Consider the following 22,633-nt stretch of genomic DNA (forward strand, 5'->3'; position numbering starts at 1 on the left):
ATGCTGCTACCTGGGACCATGGTGGGGTCCTGGCCCTACAGTAGCAGGATTGGTTACTACCAAAGGCTGGGTGGACTTTCCTAGTCTGGGCTGCCACTGTGGGACATGTTGATGTCTTAGGACTGTGCAGGACTGGCCCCATCCCTCACCTGGTCATCTTGGGTGAGCTGGCCCTGGGAGCATGACAGTAGGAGAGCTGACCCCATCCCTAGCCATCTGGAGGAGAGCAGACCACAAAGGTGCTAGAGTTGTTGATGATCCAGCCCCAGGATAGGAGCATGAGAGAGCTGGTCCTACTGCTCATCTCACTGTGGTACAGTGGATGAAGGAGAGACTCCCTCCTCCCCTTCCTAGTCCCTCACCATCTATGGCAGACAGGAGAACTGGCCATGTCCCTCACCAGCTGCAGCACTCAGGAGAGCTGGCCCTGTACCTCGCCAGGCCAGGAGGGTAGAACTGGTGCTGCCCGTGGGGTTTGCGGATGATCTGGCCCGAAGGGTGTGAGAGTGGGACAGCTGGTGGGTTAACCAGTTCAGATACCTCTCACGCCCAGATCCAGAGATTTGAATTGGCTCGCCCCAACATCCACCCCGTAGATGAACTGCTGGAGTGCATGAAGGAGCCAGTCCTACGGATCCAAAACTAGAGGATCTCCATGACGCAAAGCAACAACAGGCTACCTACCCTAGGGAGAGAACTTGCAGTGAGGTTCCAATATTGATAGAGTAACACAAGCCAGGGGCCTCATACCACACCAACAAGTCATTGCAATGACCATTTGCAAGCAAAGAAGTGTGGACAAAGGTTATACTGTGAGACATGCTGTGACACACTCCACAATGAGTTTTTTTTTTTCTCTGTTGGGTGGGAGTTTGCAAGGGTGGATGGAGGGCAGGTATGATAGAGGGGAGAGGTGAGTGGAACTGAGGTGCATGATGTGAAAGTCACCAAGAACCAATAAAAAGGTTTTAATATTTTTTTTAATTTTTAAAAATTAAAAAGAAAAGTAATACAGTAATTAGTGTCCATGCAAAGGCAGTCATGGCCGTTATCTCCCATCAGCTATGATCTTTTGTGTCAAGCTAAAGGAGATGGAACAGACACTCCTAGGCTATTTTCTGAGCCTCCAATCTTCCTCCTAATGAGTGAGTCAAATAGAATCCAGAATGGAAAGGAGTCCACTGAGATGAATTGGAGATGAGCCTCCTATCATATGAATCAGGGCACAGAGTAGATCTGGATGAGCAAATGGAAATATCCAACACAGAGGATTATTCAAAAGAGCTGGAGGCGCTCTACTTAGAGGAGAAGATTCCAACGCCATTGCATATAATTTACACCTTTATCCTCAAAATGGACATCATCAAGTTCTAAGAAACATATGTTGGCATCAGAATGTTCATAGAAATATGCCCAGATATCACATGAGTTATGAACATTTTACTTTTAGACACAAAATGTCTCTTTTAGTTCACAGTGATTCAAAGTGATTCCCAATCTTGGATATGTGTATTTTATGCCAAGTTTTATTTTAGTTTAGAATATAAATAAGACACTTTTAATGATATACATACAAGTGACTACCCCTATAAACATATCTCTATTCAAATTAACTGGAATGCTTTCTTTCCTGTGTGCTTCACAGTGTGTGATTGCCCTTCGCTGTGGCTGATTCCTTCATCAGGCTCAGATCTGCTCACAGCAACACTTGGTGGAAAACCAAACTCTAATGCTGATACTTTGGTTTATCTTAAATAGCTAGCCTGAAATATGATGTTGCAGGACAAATAAGACAATACTCTGCCTTCTCTTCGATATCTCTAGAAACAGATTTATGTTCCTCTAAAATGAGAATGATCCACATAATTTTTTCTATACAATGGAACATTATGGTAAAAAAAAAATCTCACCAATCACTATTTAAGGTGGAACTTCTGTGGCATTCTTTAGTCTAACAGTGGTTATCTTGCAGTTGATAATGTCTTCCGAAACTTCCAACCATCTCCACCTCAACCCCAAAAGGGAAGAGAATATATTTGTTTGTCACAAAACCCAAGAAAGGCGTAACCAGTTAATGTGCAGAGATACCAGGTGTGCTGAATAACCTGCAGTGCTCAGCCAGGCCATAGACAATAAGTAATCATCTTAGTAAAAATACTGCTTCATTTCAGTATTCAGCTATACATCTCTTCTCTTTCTTCCCTCCCTTCTTCCTTCCTTCCTTCCTTTTTGGTGTATATTGTATCTACAAGTAAATACATATATGTGTATGCCTATAAGAGCCCATGGGGGGATGTTGTGGAGGCCAACGGTCAGAGTGGGATGTCTTCCTCCATCTCTCCACACCTTATTTTTCGAGGTATGGTCTCTCACTGAATCTTTATTATTTTAATGAATTCAAGGGGGAAACCAAAGGTAATGAAAATGCATTATTATTTTGTTCAGTGCACAAAATCCAAAATCTCGAAACATTCCTGAGCCTTCAACACTTATACTGCCTGCATGCTTGAAAAAGCCTCAAACCCATGATGTCTCATATACCATATATACATGGTTTTGATTGTCTACTGACAATGTAGTATTTTATAGCATGACCTGTTATTAAACACTGGATCGAATATAAGAAAGCAGAAAGGCTTTATCAGCCAGTAAAATAATACAAAGATATTTAAAATATGGAATGTCTAAGTAAACAGTTGAAACCAATTACAGGCTCAAGAACTCCAAGCTATAGGACGTCATTTACATGGCATAAATTCTAACTGATGGGATAACCCCTGAAAACCATCTTATTTTTACCACCAATCCAAAGTCAACATGCTTTTTTTGTTAAATGTCATCATTAAATATTTATTCTTTATTTACCTGCCCTTTTCAGAAGCCTGGGTGAGAAAGGAGAAGAAACCTCTGCTTAGGTTCTCTCCAATTCCACAATTATAACCTCTATTAGGATCTTTGCCTTCAAGTTCAGTCTAGGTCTTTGACTATATTTGGAAATATTCACTCAAATAAAACACTTTTTCAAAGTTAATAGAGAGAACTTTGGTTGTTTTTCTTTTCTTTCCTCACTTCCTTCCTTTTCCAGGAGAAAGTGTCTTGAGCCAGAGTCAAGTGGGTTTACACAGATCACTGGGTATGACTTAATAACCCCACATCCTTCCGCATCTACCATAAAGTAAACTCAGTATCCCTAATCTAGCCTGCAACTCCAGAGCCACTGTGGGTTCCCTATCTGCTCGCACTGAAGGTCTCAGGATGCAGAGGAGCTGAGGGTCAGGGTCCCAAAATAAGACTGGTAAGTGGAGGGCAGCTTTTTTTTTTTTTTTTAATCATGGGTCTAGCTTATATAGTTCAAGTCAAGGGGTAGGGGAGAAAAAAGGACAAGAGAGGAAATGCACCTAATTTGCATATACAAACCTGATTGAAGATGGGCAAATGTTAATAAATGCCAAAGTGGGGTCAGGAGGAGGGGACTTGCGGGGTTCATAGGAAGCAAGCTCCACTGACTCTAATGCGGCAAGGCTTTGGTCTCTATGGAGTTGAGTTGGCCCAGGCCTGTTCTGGGTAGGATAGGAAGCGGCACCACTCCTGCTATGCTCTCTGAGAAGAGTCTGGAATATGGGCAACTCTCTACTGGCCCTCATCTGGCTTGGGAACCCACAAGCCACCAAACTCAACCAGTTGTTTTTACAGATGCTTCTATGACGAAATCATTAAGTAGCCAAACAGAATGAATTCAGATGGCCCTGAATGAGGAAGTAGGCCATTCTGTGCCCCAAGGCTCATGCTACCCAGAAATGAGACCATATCTCTCAGCACTGTTGGCTTAGCACTTAAACCCAGTGTTTACCTTTTAAAGTTCCTGTAGCCATCTGATTCTTAGAAGTTTCTCATACACACTTTCAAAGTAATTATTTGTACACAAGTCTGTGTTCCAAGACTGTGTTATCTCTATTGTCCCCCAACTGCTCTTCAGTCTTTAGACTCATCTTCAAGTAAAAGAAAAAGTTCCTAATACAGACCTAAAATTGTCAACTCCCCATTACTCTGCATTGTCCCCCTGTGTATAACAGTGGACTTAAGATTAGATGGGGAGTCCTTTTCTTTCTTACAAGTACAAAAATAAAGCTGGCCTCATGAATATTCCGAAAATATAAAATGTCACCTTCTGTCCAACACTATTGCCTGTGGTGAAGGAACTGCCCTACATCTGTACTGTCCAATAGAACTGCTGCCCATGTGACGCTATTGAACACTGGAGGATGGCTTCCTTAACTATGGGACTGAGAATTTTATTTTATTTTATGTGCAATTTTTTTTTTTGCTTGCATCTATGTCTCTGTGAGGGTGTCAGTTGGAGTTACAGACAGTTGTGAACTGCCATGTGGCTGCTGGGAATTGAACCCAGGTGCTCTGGAAGAGCAATCAGCACTCTTAACCACTGAGCCATCTCTCCATACTTGGGGGGGGGGAAAGAATTTTATCTTATTTAAATTTAGGGTTTTTAAAATTTGAATAAGTACACATGGTTGATGACTGCCTAGTGGGTATTACAGGACCAGAGAATATAACTGGATGGGCTTGGTCCCTCCTTTCCTCATCCTTATTTCTCAGAGAGTCTCAGTCTGAATGGTTCTGAAGTAGCCTGAGACTAAAGTATGTGTTATGCACATCTTCATTTTATAATGATGTGTTTGGTAAAAATAAATTTTACCTGTATGTACTAACACACACACACACACACACACACACACACACACACACACACACACACACACACACACACCACACACAAACACATGCTCACACACCTTTCCAAACCATGAGGTTGCCTAGCAACCTGAGAACCCACTTTCAACACTGATCTTCACTGAGCCCCACATATACCCGTTTCTGAACAATAGTATATGCTTCTCTCCTTACAATAATCAGACTTAGACAAATAGATTTCCAATGTATTAAAGAAAGAAGAATGGAAAGGCTGATTGGGCCTGAACTGGTTTGGGGTCCATTCTCGTTAAGGAAAACCGTGTCCTTCAAATGGACTTTTTGCAAGAATACACTAGTTAGCACCTTATGCCTATGCATAATTGAATATGCACATGATTAAAATCAAGTACATTGTGGGAAGGGACATGTACAGTAGTAAAAAAAAAATAATGTATCTATCTAATCTACCTAATCTATCAATCAAAGTGAGGAACGACCCAAATTATGCCCCTTAGTAGCCAGATCTTTCTTTACATCATATAAAAAGACTGTAGCCCAGGGCCCTTGAATACCTTCACTCATGTGGCTCTCTGGTAATCTTGAAAGCATATCCTTATTTAAAAGTTTTTTTTAACATATGTATTGTGTATGTATGTGTTCACACACAAATGCATACGTTAGAATGTGTGTGTAGGACAGAGGACCACTGAGGGAGCCAGTTCTCTGCTTCTACCATGTGGGTTCTGAGAACTGAACTTGGGCTTTTAGGCTTGTAGAAAAGTACTGTTACCCATTGAGCCATTTTAACCAAGCCTGTGCACCACTTTAACCTGTACTTTGCTTCACATGGAATAAAGTTATCTGGCTACTTTTGCAAAATAACGTGAGCCCTTGTTTTCAGCTCTTTGAATAAAAGGCCAAGAACTTGGAAATACTCACCCTAGACCTCAATACTGTTAACACATCCTTTAATAAATGGGGTGCAGAATGAAATTAAAACGCTGACAGGGTTACAGAGCTGTAAACATAATAAACTCTGAATGTTTACACACACATGCACAGAGAGAGAGAGAGAGAGAGAGAGAGAGAGAGAGAGAGAGAGAGAGAGGTGGGGGGGAGAGGAAGGGAGGGAGGGAGGGAGGGAGGGAGGGAGGGAGAGAGAGAGAGATCTAGGTATACAGGAACCTGCAGAATCAGCTGGAAGACAGTGTGCATGCAGCTTGAGCTGACAGAAAGGACACTGGCACATGGCCAAGATGCTGGCACCAAAAAGGCCTGCCTAGAATACCACTGCCACCCTTGCATCGCAGGGACGCTTGCCACCACACCGCAGGGACACTTGCCACCATACCGCAGGGTTCTGCTGCCTTTGGCCAGTGGGCTGACCTTTGGTCACTCACAGACTGCAGATTCTTCCATCGAACTTGTGCCATTGTTTTGCCTCTTTAAAAAAATCTGTGTTATATTTTCTTTCCTACTTGGAGCCTTTATTTCATAACATGTATATGCACACATGCTCTTATTACAAAGAGGGACTATCTGGAGGGAAGAAAAATCATGAGAGGAAGGGAAGGAATGATAGAAGGTAAGACGAGGGAAGCAGATGTGTAACGAAGTACAGTGTGTGTGCTGGGAAATGTCATAATGAAACCCGTTATTCTGTGTTCCAACTAACAAATGAAATTGAAAAATTATTTTTAAACTATCCACGCTGGAGATGCTGATTCCTAAAGGGGGCCATTTGACCACCTTTGGGGTTAATACGCTGTGCTTTTTCACATTTGCAGGCAAGAGAGGGAATCAGTACAGACAAGAATAATTATTTAAATGAAAAAATTTCAGATATTACTCTTACTTCATGAAGTGGAAGGAGAATCCAGGTGATTTCCTGTATTGAAAGATTATTTTTTGCCTTTCTAATTTCTAGGTAAGGTTAATATTTTTATTCATTAGCCACTAAATTATAATGTGAAATTTTGTAATTATAAGTGGTTATAATTATGTGTAATTGATCATTAAGTCATAATTTATAATTGCATTGGTTAAGTTAATGTTTCACACTATTTAATCTGCAAAGAAAATGCCAAGAGACCTATACTGTTAGTATGCTCCTGCCATCTAGTGGCCAGACACATTAATAGACGCACAGGAATTCTGGAGTGCTTCATGGGGTCGTGACCAGTTCGCACCCATTTACAGTTTTCTCAGTGTTTTCACGGAGTAAAGCATCCTTAGGTCGTGGAGGTTGTCTTTCATTCTATGCAATCAATTCCAGAACAACTGAAAACATAGCTTTTGAGGGCCAGGCTGGTTTCTGCATGAGTTTTGAAGCACTGTTTATTTTCTGTGTTCCCTAAAGCAAGGTCCTTCTCTCGTACCACTTTTCTTTTACATGTGTCCAGAACATCATGTTTGATGCACGCATGTTCTTCTCGCACAGTGAATATTTCTGCCACTTTCCTAGCTAGGGTTTCTACTGCTGTGATGAAACACCATCACCAAAGACAAGTTGGGGAGGAAAGGGCTTATTTATTTTGCTTACACTTCCATATCACAGGTCATCACTGAAGGAAGTCAGGACAAAACTCAAAACAGGTCAGGAACCTGATGCTGGAGCTGATGCAGAGGCTATGGAGGAGTGTTGCTTATTGGCTGGATCCTTAAAGTTTTCTTAGCCTGTTTGGTATAAGGCAAGGCCCAGGACCACCAGCCCAGGGATGGCCCCATCCACAGTGGGCTGGATCCTCTCCCATTAATCACTAATTACAGAAATGCCCTACATGCTTGCCTACAGCCTGATCTCCCGGAGGCATTTCTCAATCGAGGGTCTGTGCTCTCAGATGACTCTAGTTTGTATCAAGTTGATGTAAAGCCAGAAAGCACAGCTACTTATCAACATGCTTATAATCTAGGAGTCACCAAGACCATGGATTTCTGATTCAGCCTCTCACTCCGCAAACTGATAAGCTTCATTTAAGAAAACAATAAAAGGCCGGGCATGGTGGGCACGCCTTTAATCCCAGCACTCAGGAGGAAGAGGCAGGTGGATCGCTATAAGTTTGAGGCCAGCCTGGTGTACAAAGCAAGCCCAGTACAGCCAAGGCAACACAGAGAAACCCTGTCTCGAAAAACCAAACCGAAACAAAACAAAGCAAAACAAAAACAAACAACAACAACAACAACAAAAAGACAGTCTAGTCATCAATAAATGAAAATAGATTAGACTGCTGCCTCATTTTTTCTGACCATCATAACAGGAGGTGATACTCATGTGTATCTTATAGATAACTATACAACCATTTTTTACATATCTGTGAATAAATAAAGTTCTAAATATGCTTCAAATATATTCTCTTACTGTAATATTAATTGCCAAGAATACTCTAAAGAGGAAGTATCGAGCAAGTGCCCAGGTAGTCAATAAAGGTGGGTGCACTGGTTGAGAAGGTGAGATTAGGCTAACACGGGTGTTAATGGAATTTGCTGCTCAATAAAATTAATGAGTGTTAATGGAATTTAGAGACTCAAGGAATCAGGCTTCTAGGTTTTGTTGGTGTGGTGACTTACTTTTTAAGAGACTTGGTGAAGATTTCAGTCTGGATCTGAGAACAGAAGCAAGATTTGCAGTATTAACCACAAAGGCAAGATGGAGTTGAGGTCAGTGACTGAGGAATCTAGGGAACTGTGATGCAGAGGCAATGGTGATCAAGAACCTTTCCTAAGAAGACACCACTGTCACCTGTCGCCGCTTGCCCTTGGGCTGCTTCTCCTTCAAGCTGTTTGCAGACAAAGTTCCAAAGACAGCAGAAAACTTTCATGCTCTAAGCACTGGAGAGAAAGGATTTGGATATAAGGGTCCCTCCTTTCACAGAATTATTCCAGGATTCATGTGCCAGGGTGGTGACTTCACACACCACAATGGCACTGGCAGCAGGTTCATCTATGGGGAGAAATTTGAGGATGAGAACTTCATCCTGAAGCACACAGGTCCTGGCATCTTGTCCATGGCAAATGCTGGACCAAACACAAATGATTCCCAGTGTTTTTGTTTTTGTTTTGTTTTTATTTGTTTGTTTGTTTGTTTTTCATCTACACTGCCAAGACTGAGTGGCTGGCAGGCGAGTATATGATCTTTGGGAAGGTAAAAGAAGGCATGAGCATTGTCGAAGCCATGGAGTGCTTTGGGTCCAGGGATGGCAAGACCAGCAAAAAGATCACCATTTCCAACTGAGGACAACTCTAATTCTTTTGAATTGCGGGCATCTTACCCACCAGACCATTCCTTCTGTAGCTCATAAGATCGGCCCTACCCCCTCTCCCCTGTAATCTCTGCTCTTACTGAAGCTCTTTGGATTCCATATTGTCCTCATTCCCCTCCAAATTTAGCTGGATTGCAGAATTAAGATTATGATTATGAATAAAAAGTAAACAGGAAAAAAAAGAATCTCTCTTCTCTCTCTCTCTCTCTCTCTCTCTCTCTCTCTCTCTCTCTCTCTCTCTCTCTCTCAGAAGAAGAAGAAGAAGAAGAAGGAGAAGAAGAATCTTTCCTAGAATCAAAATCTAATCACAGGAAACTTTGTAGTTTTAAAAGTAAATGTCAAAAAAAAAAAGTGAATGTCTTTGAAGTGTGTGCTCAATTTTATAAACTTCTAAGTAGATGGAAACTCCAGGAAAGGCCTTACTGGGATGCTGTTTTGGCCATTTGAACCAGGATAGACAAGTTCTTTTAAAAAAAACAACAACAAAAACAAAACAAAACAAAACAAAAAAACCAAAACAAAAACAAATATTTCTCCTCAACTCCTTCTGCCTGACTTTCTTCACCCATAGTTCCTTGAAGTCTTTTAAAAGACAGATAAAAATTAGAGCTGAAACCTATGTGGTTCTGTGAAGAGTAAATCTCTGGTAAATTGTGTACAGCCTTCAAACTGTTTTCCTGTCAACAGGGGGATCAAAGACTGTCTGTTCCTGAGAATAAAAGTTATTCTTCCAAGCTCATGAAAGCCTGGTGTCTAGCACTGGCTGCTGACCAAAGAGCTTGCATTTGTGCATACGTGTTTATGCCTGTCAAATTAGAGGCCAGACAGAGACAAATCCTGTCATTGTGAGGCTTCAGACATAGACATGATTCTTCCTGCCTTCCTGTGCTAGACAGTTTGAGATAACAGTGAACACTCAGCAACTCAGTTAATAATAGGAACCTTGATGTAGCAAAGAGATGAAAATACTTCACAAGTGTCATAAGTGTGAGCAATGGATGTGTTAGAGACGTAATAAAAATGTGGCCTCTAAAGATGCTAAACCTGCAGACTTCTCTTACTGAAATCGATGTAGAATGATTTCTCCTGGCCTGACTTCAAGCCCTGAAAAACTGTTGAAGATGACAGAGGTGTTGTTGGGTATCCAATGGGACACGGTGGCACTTTCTCCATGGCTCTCAGGGGTGCGGAATGGGGTTGACTTCTTTTGAGTCTTCAGTAATGTCCACTAATCTTCACCAACAGCTAGTTCATCTTTATGCGGTATCTCGGCATCTCAGTTAAGATACAGGAATCGTAATTCCTCTTGTTAGTCTCATTACTTTATTTATTGGAAGCTAGTAGAGGATACTGAACCCAGGGCCACAAACTTGCTTAAACTCCCTTATTCTATTCTGATTAAGAATATAAAGTTGAATTCTATGGGAGGTGCTAAGGATAACGAGGAAGTTAAGAATCCATTCTAGCCCACCCTACAAAATATTTTTAAAAGAATTTTTAAAACACTACAGCAAAATAAAGTGACTCACCTGAATAGAACATTTCAATGGCTCAAAGTTCCATATAAGCCCAACTACTGTTTCCTATGCACTTTTGAATGCCAGTGAGATGAAGTTTTTTCTGAACTGACGCAGTAGCTGTTTCAGGGAGATTGTCTTATTATTTAATCCAGTCTAAGGGAGATCATTGAAAAGCCAGGTGGTTAATTTGGGTTGAATTTCTACATGTCAGTGTTCTTATCACGATTATGATTATCACGATAATTTTATTTAATATGGTTGTGTGGTGCAAGGATAGTGTTCACTAATGTTATCTGGTTCCTGTTACACATACTAATTATGTATATGATGGGAAAGGGGTAATCTCAGAAACATGTATCCTTTTTGATTTGCCAGCAGTTAACTGCGGGATGTTTGTTCTGTCACTAGGATCCTTTTCAGTGGTTTTGGCAACCACTTTAAAATCTACTATATGCTAAATTTAGAATTGCCACCACAAAAGAAAACATTGTTAGGCGGGATGGGATGGGAAAGACTGAAGAGAAGGACCCTTGGGAGCGGATAGCAGTAAACTTCACTCTTAAAATCACCAAATAATTTAACACGCACAAAAAGAGAATCTTCTCCAAGCAAAGAACCGCCATGCCTAACTCTAGTTATCAGTGGATTCACAACGTAAAATGCAATTGGCCCATTCTGGCTGGCCCCTTCAGGCCAGAAAGCGGCCTCCTACAACCCCCCTTTGGTAACTATCTGAGCACCTAGCTGGGCGTCCACATGCCCAAACACCATTATTTCGCTGGTCTGTTCTAGAAACTGGCCACACTTTGGCGGCTGTCTGTCAGTTTACCAGCACCCACAAGTTGAAGCGAAATTTTCCAGGCAGGATGCCTGGGCGCCTGAGGACTTGGTGGCGCAGTCCTTCCAGGGCCTGGTAGATAGCAGCTGCCTGGAGTCCGGTCCCCCTGGCCCTCCACCCCCCTCCCCTTGCCCCGGGCCGCTCCTCCCTCCTGCCACAGGCTCTTCTGATCAGGGTCCGCGCCCTGGGAGTGGCTTGCGGCTGGGCAGGGTGACCCAAAGCAAGTGTCACTCCTCGTAGCAGTCCTGCGATCCAGTGCCAAGTGAAGGGGCGGCGGGCCAAGCTGGGCACGGGGTCGCCACCTCTAGCGCCCCTGTGGAGGCCCGGCGGCGCAAGGGTCAGCGAGGAGAGCCCTGGGGCGCAGTAGGAGTCCGAGCCCAGAGCCCCCGCACCCTCCGGAGGGCGCAGCCCGCCGCCCAGTGGGAGGCAGCGAGGCGGGGACCGGGCGGGGACCAGGCGGGGGCGGAGCGGAGCTTCCCGCCGCCTCGCCGCCTCCGTCCTCCCCCCGCCCCCCCCCAACTCCCCACCCCTTAGAGCCACCGCCTCAGCTGGGCTGAGCAGCCGGAGTCCGCGGCGCCCGCTCGCCGCCGCGGGATGGGGAGCTAGCGCCACGGCGGCCGCAGTGGCCGCAGCACAGCCAGCCGCCGCCCCCGGGCCTGTCCCGCCGGGTGCTCCGGGAGCCCCAAGCCCGGCCCCGAGCCAGGCCCGCGGGCGGCGGCGGCGACGGAGCTGGGCAGGTGTGTGCGGCTGGAAGATGGCGCCCTCGGGCCCGGGCGGCGTGAGGCGACGGTGCCGGCGGGTGCTCTACTGGATCCCGGTGGTGTTCATCAGCCTGCTGCTGGGCTGGTCCTACTACGCCTACGCTATCCAGCTGTGCATAGGTGAGTGCGTGCCCCCGGCCGGAACCCAGAACGCTCCCTCATGTCTCCCCCGCCATCCCGGGACTGCTGCCCCGCTCTGCGATTGCCTCCACTTTGTGCAACCGCCCGGCTCCACCGCGCCCCGGGCACTGGCCCCTACTTGCATGTCTGCCTCACCCCTCGCCCTCTTCCCTGTCCACATCCCAAGTGGATGTTATCCAGCCTCCTGGAAACCTCCATGCACTCTGTCACTCCCCTGGCCTCCCCTGGCAGCTTTCAGGTTACCTGGTCACTCCAGGACGCACAGCCCGGAGTACCCTCTTTGCCTTTTGCTCCCCACTGCCACGCCAGACACACCCCCTCTCTGGGCAGGACTGAAACTGGGACCACAGTGGTCTGCCAGCTCTGCATCCTCAGTGCAGAGCTGAGACCAGGGAAGCTGCGCTGGAGGACCGAGGGCTGGAAGCTGGGCCAAGAATCAGAGCTCCGCCAGACCCGGGAGGGGAACTGTTGGCCTTAGCTTCTGGTGGCAGAGTCAGATTCTTTTCTGATGGACATGGACCCACTTTTTACAAAATCGTGTCAATGCTCACTAGCGTTGTAACTGCCTTTATGGTTTGAGGATAATTAGACACTTTTCTAATTCAAAAGGAGGCAGAGGGGGTGAGCCACTAGAAAGTATTTTACAAAATACAGGACTGTAATTTAGATGCTGGGATAATAGAAAGTGGGGCGGGGAAACCCATCATCTGAGGTTTTTACATCCAGAGAGCCAAGTGGCCCTAGTCCAAGATAAAGCTTGGTGGGTGGAGCACGTTCAGTTGCTGAAGATATTTTTTTTAGATTGATTATGCATAAGCAGGGAAAACAGTTATGAAACTTAATGTAAACTTTCTGCCTTTGGAGGCTTCCTGAAAGCTAATGTATGTTATCAGGAAGAAATGTCCAAACGGGATGACTTTTCTGCTAGTGACCTGTGAATATTTTGTCTGATGTTCACCACCACTGCACTTATGGTACTATACTTTGCTCTAATTAGTGCTTAGCCTTGAGTGGGACAAGAAGTAAATAGAGTCCCTTTCCTTAAAGCTTTGCAACTTGAACAGCTTCGTGAAAGAAACACAAAAATCTCGTCTGAAGCCATCTTATCTCCAAATGTTGGTCCTGTGTGAAATGGTGTCAAAATGACACACCAGAATAATTTTGACATGATTTACAAGATAATCGAGGAATCTTCCCAGTCACATAGTCTTTACATTTGCTTTTACTACTTTCTTGATTAGATTCAGAAACTCACCTTTTAGTCCCAAATCAAGGAATTTGTTTTGATTAAAAATACAAGGCTATACTGACATCTTCATGACAATGCATATAAATATGTAATATTTAATCATGTATAATGTATAGGAAGAACGTTGAAGAAAGAAATTGCAGTCTCTGTATTTACAGTTAATCTGTAAATAGATTGCTTACTGATATACAGTTACATAGCTATTGGGAATTTATGTTGTGCTTTAATTCTGTCACTTCTGAGGAATAGCGAACAGTATCATTTGTTGCAGAAGAGGAATGCCCTAGAAGGCCTTTACTATCAAAATAGCCAGCTTGTTCTTTATCATCCCATTAAGCTAAGAAGCTTAGCCTGGCATAATGGCTCATGTCCAGTAAGAAGCAACATTAAAAGGTTCCAGATGCTCCATGGGAGGTTGTAGTTCTCTGAGTGGATAGGTGACGGTCAAGGAACTAAATAGAAAAAATTGCTACTATTATGCATCCATGTTGTATTTGTTTGTAGTCTTTGCATACGTGCATGTGTGTGCAGGTTCGCTCACACATGCTAGTGGGTGTAGAAGCCGGAAGTCAGTGTTGGGACTCCACATTCTCTCACTGAAACTGGAGCTCACCTTTTCCACTAGACTGGCAGGCCAGCGAGTCCCTACTTTTGACCTGGCTCCACCTCTCAGAGCAGGATGACAGGCATGCACTCAGCAGGCTTTTATGTGGGTCTGAGGGAGCCTGAACTCAGGACCTCATGCTTGTGCAGCGAGCACTTTACCCATGGAGCCATCCCCAGCCCCTGAGATATATTTTTATGTATATTTTCATAATTTTAAAATAAAGTATCTGCAAAATCTGAATCACCTTTTCATAAATGACAGTTTGACTTAGCAGGACAATTCCCTAGGATCCATGGCCTCTTCCTGATATTTACCCAATAAAGTGTCCTACCTCTCCTTGTCACTATCCACCTATGGTGACCTAAATGCTTGCCATACTAAAAGCAATCAAATGCGGACTATCACAAACAAGTCAGTGGTGCAGAGGTTACCCCCAAAGTCATTGGAAGCTAGTTTTAAATATGTTCATACAAAGGGCATGGGTGTGTTGTAAAAAGTCTAGATCCTTAAGGCAAGAAAGTAAAATTCCAAGATGGTGAGTTTGATTTTGGAAATCATGGCAGTTGGCCAGTAGTATTCTCCAAGGGCCTCAAATTACGCAATCCTGGTTGGCTGAGAAGTTGAGGTTAATTGTACGGTTCTTCCTCTATGCACAGGGAAAGATGGCGACCAATGAGACTGATGCATGCAAACAGCTTTTGCTGCTTTTCACAAACAAAGAAAATGAGAATGCCAGTCCCCACCCCCACTCTAACATTAATCACATCTTTTTCTGCCCTGCCCTTTGAGGATTTTTTTTTTACCCCTCTTGGAAATTGTTATTTACAACCATATTCTTCAAAATTCTCCTATGAAATGTTGGCCAGTGTTGGGAACCAAAGGAATAGGGGTCAGGGACTGAAAAGTGAAGTAGGTAATAAACAGAATTAAGCAAGCAGGGTGATTTGCCCTGGTCCTCTTTCCACATCTGCTGTCAGCTGGTGATGACCCTGAATATAAATTACTCTATGCCCTTTGCTGAATGAACTGCAATTTAGGAGTAGTGCTTATGCTGGTATCCTTGGAAACTGGAGATAATGATTCTCATTATAGTTAGTTTCTATATTTAACAACATGCATGTATGTGGCTCTCTAGGCACTTTCTCAGTGAGCATAATTTTTTGCTTGGTGTTTGTATTTTATACAAAAATAACTCATCTCTTTTGGAATGTGTATCTGAAATATATCGGGTGTAGAGCTATTAAGATTCATGTATTTCAGGTAAAATTGCTTCTAATTATGCCAATAAAAGACAAAATAGGGCTATTATACTGGTAATCACCTAGAATATGTTTATATGGGCTGCTAGTTAATAAAACTCCTTTATCATATCCCCCTCCATGCTTTTATTTCTCTCATCAAGCTACTTCTCTCTTCCTCTTGCTCCTATTTCCATCCCTTGTTTCTTTTTTGTCTTACCCATCTGTGATCTATTCAAATATTAGCTGTATCATTTTCTGTATGGTAATATGGAAACACACTCCAAGGGTTAAAAAGTATAAGGGTGTGTACTTAGGATGCAAAGTCAGAGGAATAAGAGTGTCTTCAGCCTTGGAAGTGTTCAGGGGATATGGCAGACCTGATCTGTGCCATTCACACAACCACCGTGACAATTAGTATGGAGACATTGCTTGTTGAAGAAGGCAATTGAACTTGTTCCTCTTAAGTGCTACCACTTAAAATGGATTTATCTGTTTTTATGCCTTCTGTCTTATTATAATTCCAATTTTGCCAAAAATCTCCTAAAATTATTATAAGAGACGAACACATACCATTGCTGAACCATTTTGGTCTCTTGTTTTCCTAAAATGTCTCACTGCCGTGATTTCACCTTGGGCATGTGCTGTGGTCATGGTCTAGGCCAAGACTTTTCTGGGTTTGAGACTTTTTTTTTTTTTTAATGATATGGAAGCCCACATAGATTGCAAAGGAGTGAGGAAACTTTATTCAAAGCAGAGTGCTACAGCAGGTCAGAATATGTTGTAAGAGAGCATGCCGACTGCATGTGTGAAGATGCTTAGAAGCCCCGTGATTATGTCCTAGGCTCTTTTTAATGAAGTGTAAAGGAAGGAGGATCTGTTAAGAAGGGGTGTGGCTTGAGTGGGTTGGTTGGTTCGGTTAAATAATCATTTTTCTACTGCACCTGTCCTTTCCCATCAAGCATCTGATTTAAGCTGTATGTCTGCCCTTTTATGCATAGGCAAAAGACGATAAACAAGAGGTTTTTCTTTAAAGAGAACATAGTCTTTCTTTATTGTATATGTACCCCAAATCAGTTCAGGCTGCAGTGACCTTCCCAAATGTCTACTGGCACATAAGGGGAGTGTGATTAAACAGAACCTGTCTAAGTTGGATAATTCTCAAGAGGAAGAGAAGCTTCTTTTACTTGTGGGGAGTGCGGTATGAGTGCAGCTTGATGTTGCTTACATGTTGCTTAGTGCATTCAGAGAGAGGTGTTTGTGCATATCTTGAGAGTCTTACGCTGGCGAGAGGGATGTTCAGCCCAAGATAAGTAGGGTCCAAGGTTTCTAAATTATTTCCTATGCTTTCCTGGCTGTCTACAAGACAATTAGTACTAGACTATACACCCACAACTCTTGAGTTTCCTTGTGGTTTCACTTAAGTAACTTCAAGCAATTATGACAGTTTCCAAAGCTTAGAGGTAGTGTAGGACAGCCCCAGCCTGACTGTAGAGGAAGTGTTGAATGCTACCTTTGCCACATTCTATGCCCCCTCCCTAAGTGTCCTAGTGGAGGTGTTTCCTGTGAATCCTACCATGTGGTGTAATGGGAATTATTTTTTAACATAGAAATGTTATGTGAATTTTTTTTTTTTAATTCCAGGTGTGGGATGTGGGCCTACTTCAGATTGTCCACAGCAGTTGACTATGCTTTGCCTCCTGCTCTAGCACAGGTGTGATTTTGCTAGCTGAAGATAGTTTGTGTTTGGAATTCTAGGAACTCTTCAGAGGGTATAATTAACACCAGATCCCAACAGGCTGGCGGAGTGTGGGGGTGGGGGGCGGGGGGGGCAGGGATTGCTGCTGCTATTGGTTGCTGGATTGCTGGTTGGAGATATCCCGAAGACAAATATCAACCCTGCCCCCCAAAAAACTTGATGCCCCTAATCAGTAGAAAGTAGTCTAACCGTATCAATGCCCCTTTTCCCTCTAACTTCTTTCTTTCCTACCTAGTATTGGGAGATTGGAAGGGGTAGGGGTGGTGTAGGGAGGTGGGTAAAAGAACCCAATTAAGTAGCCAAAAGCCCAGCTACATGGTGGTCAGGTGTTCCGGGGCTGAGGGAGTAACTCAATTGGTAAATGTTTAGACATGAGTTTGATCCCTCACACCTGTGTAAAAAGCTAGCCATGGTAGCACACTGGCAATCCCAATGCTGGGAGAAATGAAGACAGGTGATTCCTAGGAGGCCACTGCCTAGCCTGCCTAGCCTAATTGGTGAACTCTAGGTTCATGAGAGAGACCCTGCCTCAAAAAACAAAGTAAAGAGCTAGTAAAGAGGAATGACTTCTGAATATGCTCCCTGTGTTCCATCAACTAGCATACACGTACACACACACACACACACACACACACACACACACACACCTCAGCCATGATTGCAACCTATTACATTTCATAATACGTAATGAAGATGTTTAAGAATTTGAGGGAGCCAAGTGTGAAGATGCATACCTATAACCCAGCACTGGAGAGAGAGCAGCAGGAGGACCGTGGGTCTCAGGCCAGCCTGGGTGACCCAGTTAACTCTCCAAAATAGATGAGTACAGTTTATGTACATAAATAGAGGAGACAAATGAAAAAGCCAGAATCAACCCACATATTTAGGGATCAGTAATAAGAGTAATGTAGACTTACTTTCTGTTCCTTAAAAACAAAACAAATATCCATAAGGATAAAATATATCATCCCTCATTTTTAGGTTCTTTTAAGCTCTGTTCTTCCATGAGCCCAGAATCACTGCAATCCCAAGGACCGAAGCTTGAGGACCCTAGACTGCCTTCCAATTTGAAAGTAATTTGAGCCACACAAAAATAAGAAAATTTATTCTTACTGTTGGTTTTCACTTTATAAACTATTTAGGACATTACGTTTGTTTGTCTTTTAAGATCCAAGAGACAGGGGAAGAGCTGGGAGGAGAGAAGGAAGGGGAAGTGTGGTCTGGATAGAAATATTAATTAACTAAAAAGAAGATTAACAAAAGACCAGAAAGATAATTTAGGGAACAGATGTTACTATGCTTAAGTATCAGGATAGTTTGAAATGAAATAGAAGATGCATCTGTGAGCCAGGCGGTGGTGGCGCATGCCTTTAATTCCAGCACTAGGGAGGCAGAGGCAGGCGGATCGCTGTGAGTTCAAGGACAGTCAAGGCTACACAGAGAAACCACGTCTCAAAAAAAAAGAAAGAAAAAGAAAGAAAGAAAGAAAGAAAGATACATCTATGAAAAGTTGAGACATAAAACATTTGATCCCCACTATACTTTAAAATGCTTCTTATCAAATTAATGCAAATGCACTCTGTGATTTTTTTTCTTGATAATATTAAATATTTGAAAAGTAAAGCATTAACAAGTCTTAATCTAAAATTCAAACATTTAAAATTCTGGATGTCACTATCTAATTTCAATATAATGGTTCGAGGCAGAGTAAGAAGGGGAAAGAAAAAGGCCTGATTTCTTCTTGGCTCCATTAATGTGTTAGAGCATCCCGTACCTTTTGGTTTGTAGGATAATGCTGTTAAATTTTTACTAGAAATAACACAAATAAAACAGTTGACCTTCTTAACATTCAGAGATGATTGATAAGTGTTTAAGGAACTAATGTGTGATTTTTAATTAACTTCCTATTTTTTTTTTTCATGTGAGGACATCCAATTAAAAACACAAATAAATCTGAGAGGATCTAGCCATTAGGATTTAATTTTAACTAACTTGTAGAAAAGTTTGCTTCTAGACTCCTCCTGGGATTGTAATCTATATCCTAACATTTTCATAAGTGTTTCCCATCACCAGAAGCTGAAAGACCAGTTTCCTAAGTCAAAGTAAACTTCTCTAGGGTAGGTGTGTGTGTGTGTGTGTGTGTGTGTGTGTGTACACAAAGGTTAGAAAAGTCATCATTGTCCAAAGCTGAGGGAGGTTCAGCCATCAAACCCTGGTTCCCTGGCAAGCATTTCCCTCTCAGAGATGATTTACAGAACTTAATGGAGATATTTCACAAAAGCCACCAAAAACTGTGGGCCCGGAGACCCAGACCAGCCTCCCTCAGCTTGTACATGAGGAAAGAGGGGTGCCTTCCTCTTGCCAGCTACACAGAACAGGTGTTAGGGTGACAGAAATGGAACAGGGAACTGCCAGGAAGTTGTAAATTGATCATTGGACCCACATGAAAGGATAATCAATGAAGAAGATGAAAAGATGCTGGGAGAGCGCCTCAGCCGTGATGCCTTCAAATGCGATGCTGTTTCCATCTGCGCATCTCACAGTCAGATTATGACCAGATGTTCTTGCTCCTGCTGTGAACTGGGTGGTGGTTCGACTAACTTCCTTGTTGCTTGCATGAGAGATGGACCACTTTAGCTCCACCCTAATTTAGTCTGTGAAAACAAGCAAGGAATTTCATGAATATAATTTCTCAGAACCTATGGGAAGACTGAAGAAGAATATATCTTAGAAAATTCGCAGGATCAAAGAGAAGGCAGACGGAGCAGAGCTAACAGTATGCCAGAGGGATGGGCTTCTGAAGGAGCCACTGCCTTGGGGGTTAGCTGTCGTACACTGAAGATGCTGTGGTGCCAGTAAAAATGGTCCCAACATTAAAGGCTTGAGCACAAACAAGGTGAGCTGTGGCTGTTGTTCCTATGGTGAGGAGGGAGCAAAGTGGTTCAAGAAAGATCGCCATTTGATCTTTTTTGACTTTCGTGCTGAGAAATGCCACCACTAAGACACACGTTTAAAAAGCAGACGAAATTACTCAGAGATAAATATACACAGTACATGTTAGAATGAATTCTCAATGAAATATCCTTTATTGTTTTTTTTGTTGTTGTTGTTTTATTTTTATTTTATGGAATTCTTGTGACTTTCCTTCTCAGAAGGATGGAATGTGGGCTGGGGGTGTGCTGGTTTGTTTACTGGTAGAGCATCTGCCTAGCTTGTGTGGAGTCCTAAGTTCAGTCTCCATCAACACAACAGAGAGAGAGAGAGAGAGAGAGAGAGAGAGAGACAGAGAGAGAGAGAGAGAGAGAGAGAGAGAGAGAGAGAGAGAGACACAGAGAGAGACACAGAGAGAGACACAGAGAGAGACACAGAGAGAGACACAGAGAGAGAGAGAGACAGAGAGAGAACAGAAAGAGACAGAAAAACAGAGACAGGCACACAGAGAGCTAATAGTTACAGTATCCTGTGGATTCCATGTGCTTTGACAGTTGTATCGCTTCTCCCTGCCTTCTTTTCCTTAGAAAGAGGCAAGTTCAGGGGTCTCCTGAGATTGCAGCACTCAGTCTATAATGACTATAGAAATGACCATCTTCTCTAGCCTGAAAGTGATAAATTAGAACCTTGACAGAGCTCCCTCATGCTGTCTGCTGGTAAAGCAACATTCCAAAGGTGGTTAGAACTTCTACACATAAAAAGTATCAAAGCACTTGTAAGTGAGCCCGGCCTAAGGGCCTTTGCTCCTTCCTCAGCCTCCCGAATCCTGGGATTAAAGTGTGTGCTATCACACCCCCACTGCTTTTAATTTCTCAAAAAGCCATATGATAGCAACAAGCCAGCTGTGATTCGTGACAGTTCCCTTTTCAAAATTATAACCACATTTTTGACTGTGCCTCTTAAGTTGAATTTATAAAGCGGTGCTTTAAAGTGCTATAAAAATCCATATTTAATTTTAGTTTACTACTTGAAAGTTTCATACGCATACTCAGTGTATCTTGGTTCTATATACCCCCCCTCATCTCCCACTTCAACCCCCACTGAGGAACCCCCTTATCATAATCTCCCTCCCAACATCCTGTCCTCCAAAATCCAGTTTTGTCTGAGAGACACTCTTAGGCAAGAGTCAACGCTGGCTGCATTTGTCATCTCATCACTTTTCTGCACACCTGAAGGTAGCTCATTATCGATACACTGTTGATTACATTAAAGAGTGCAAATGAAGTGCCTGTGTACTTGGCTGGGCTATATACTTTGCTAATGCTTGTCCCTGGTGTCCCGAAGTTGGTTGGTTGGTTTGTTTGCTTTTTTTCCTTCGTGGACTGTACAATTAATTACTTGTTGTTAATGGCCTCCCTGGCTTTCATCACTAATGTTGTCACCAAGAGGAGCAAGATACCCTCAGGGAGTCCGTCAGCAAATAACACTAACCAATAGGCGAAACTCCTTGTTACAAGCCTTTTAAAACAGAATCTTGAGAGCTTTGAATCGGTATTAACTCCAGGATCATCCTATAATAGATATAAAATTTGTATGAAGACTTCATGTAGTTCCTTACATGCTTTGTGATTCAGCTAAAAGAACATTTTTCTTTCTTGTGCACTTTATAAAATGGGTTTTCATTGCATTGGAAGTGTGTTTTGGTTATGAAGTGACTTAAAACCTAGACTAGGGCCTAGGAGCCTAGTTTTGTGGTAGAGCGTGTGCTTAGCATGTCTGAAACCTAGGGTTTTCCCCAACACTAAAATAACACAATCCAGCCTGGGTTATATCCATGATCTCCTGGATTATGACCCCCACTCTTTTGGGGCCTTATGGGTTATCTCATTCCCCAAGGGCTGTGTAGCTGCATCCGCAGAGTGGCTTTTCACTGGGTTTCTAGAGATGGCTTGATTCCAGGCTGTCTACCATGCAATTCACATCAGCGGTACTTGAGTGGGAGAGGCAGCTGAAAAAAACAGTTGGCTGATCTGTAAGGAGAGATGCCTGCTATCAGTTATAGGAGAGGGGAAAAAAATGAATTCAGTTGCCAGTCTCCAACTGATAGTCACCAGCTTGCTCTGAATTGCAAGGCTAATGTGCGATCTGGTTCATTACTAAGTGGCAACCCCATGTGACATGCATTAGGAAGAAAGGCTGTCAGGGATTTATGTACTTAACCCTGACTACTGATTATCCAGGGCTTCTCCAGGGAGTCTAGGGAACAGGAAAAGATGAAGGGCAGCGACCAGTGTGACTTAATCAAGGCTTTCATTATGACACATTTTTCACAAGATACAATTAGTTTCAGAAATAGGTACATTTTAAGAACTAAGGTATTCAGGACTGGGAGCTCTGTGTTAGCCAGAGCAGGGGAGATAGTATCGAATCACTACAGTTTTCATAAACTTACCCTTTAATAAGTAACTTCAAAATCCAAGGATCAAATGCATTTCAAGCACCCATAAATTTTGAACAGCTATAATTTATTCATTCAAAAATACCTATTGATTGGCCTCTGTCTTGGTTGGAATTTCTATCGCTGTCCTAAAACATGATGACCAAAAAAAAAAAACAACTT

At 42.9% G+C, this 22,633-nt stretch overlaps 1 protein-coding gene, 1 long non-coding RNA gene and 1 pseudogene across 4 annotated transcripts in view; 2 read left to right on the top strand and 1 right to left on the bottom strand.

Annotated features, from left to right (window-relative positions):
- Positions 1 to 22,633, bottom strand: part of LOC311584942 — a 753,214-nt gene that overhangs the window by 729,256 nt on the left and 1,325 nt on the right. The window lies entirely within an intron of this gene.
- Positions 5,924 to 8,941, top strand: LOC311585004 (peptidyl-prolyl cis-trans isomerase A-like; annotated as a pseudogene). The gene is made up of 2 exons: positions 5,924 to 6,086; positions 8,437 to 8,941. The product of its transcript is annotated as a peptidyl-prolyl cis-trans isomerase A-like (transcript).
- ZDHHC2 (zDHHC palmitoyltransferase 2) overlaps positions 11,851 to 22,633 on the top strand; it is a 60,515-nt gene continuing 49,732 nt past the window's right edge. The window contains exon 1 of one of the 2 annotated variants that reach the window (XM_084759676.1): positions 11,851 to 12,208. In XM_084759676.1, coding sequence (XP_084615802.1) covers positions 12,082 to 12,208 — 127 coding nt within the window. In that variant the 5' untranslated portion in view covers positions 11,851 to 12,081. Of the gene's footprint in view, positions 12,209 to 19,755; positions 19,979 to 22,633 lie in introns of those variants that run through there. The other variant, XM_084759677.1, reaches the window with a different exon arrangement.

The sequence above is a fragment of the Acomys minous genome, assembly GCF_964271855.1.
Source record: "Acomys minous genome assembly, chromosome: 15".
Taxonomy (NCBI): Eukaryota; Metazoa; Chordata; class Mammalia; order Rodentia; family Muridae; genus Acomys; species Acomys minous.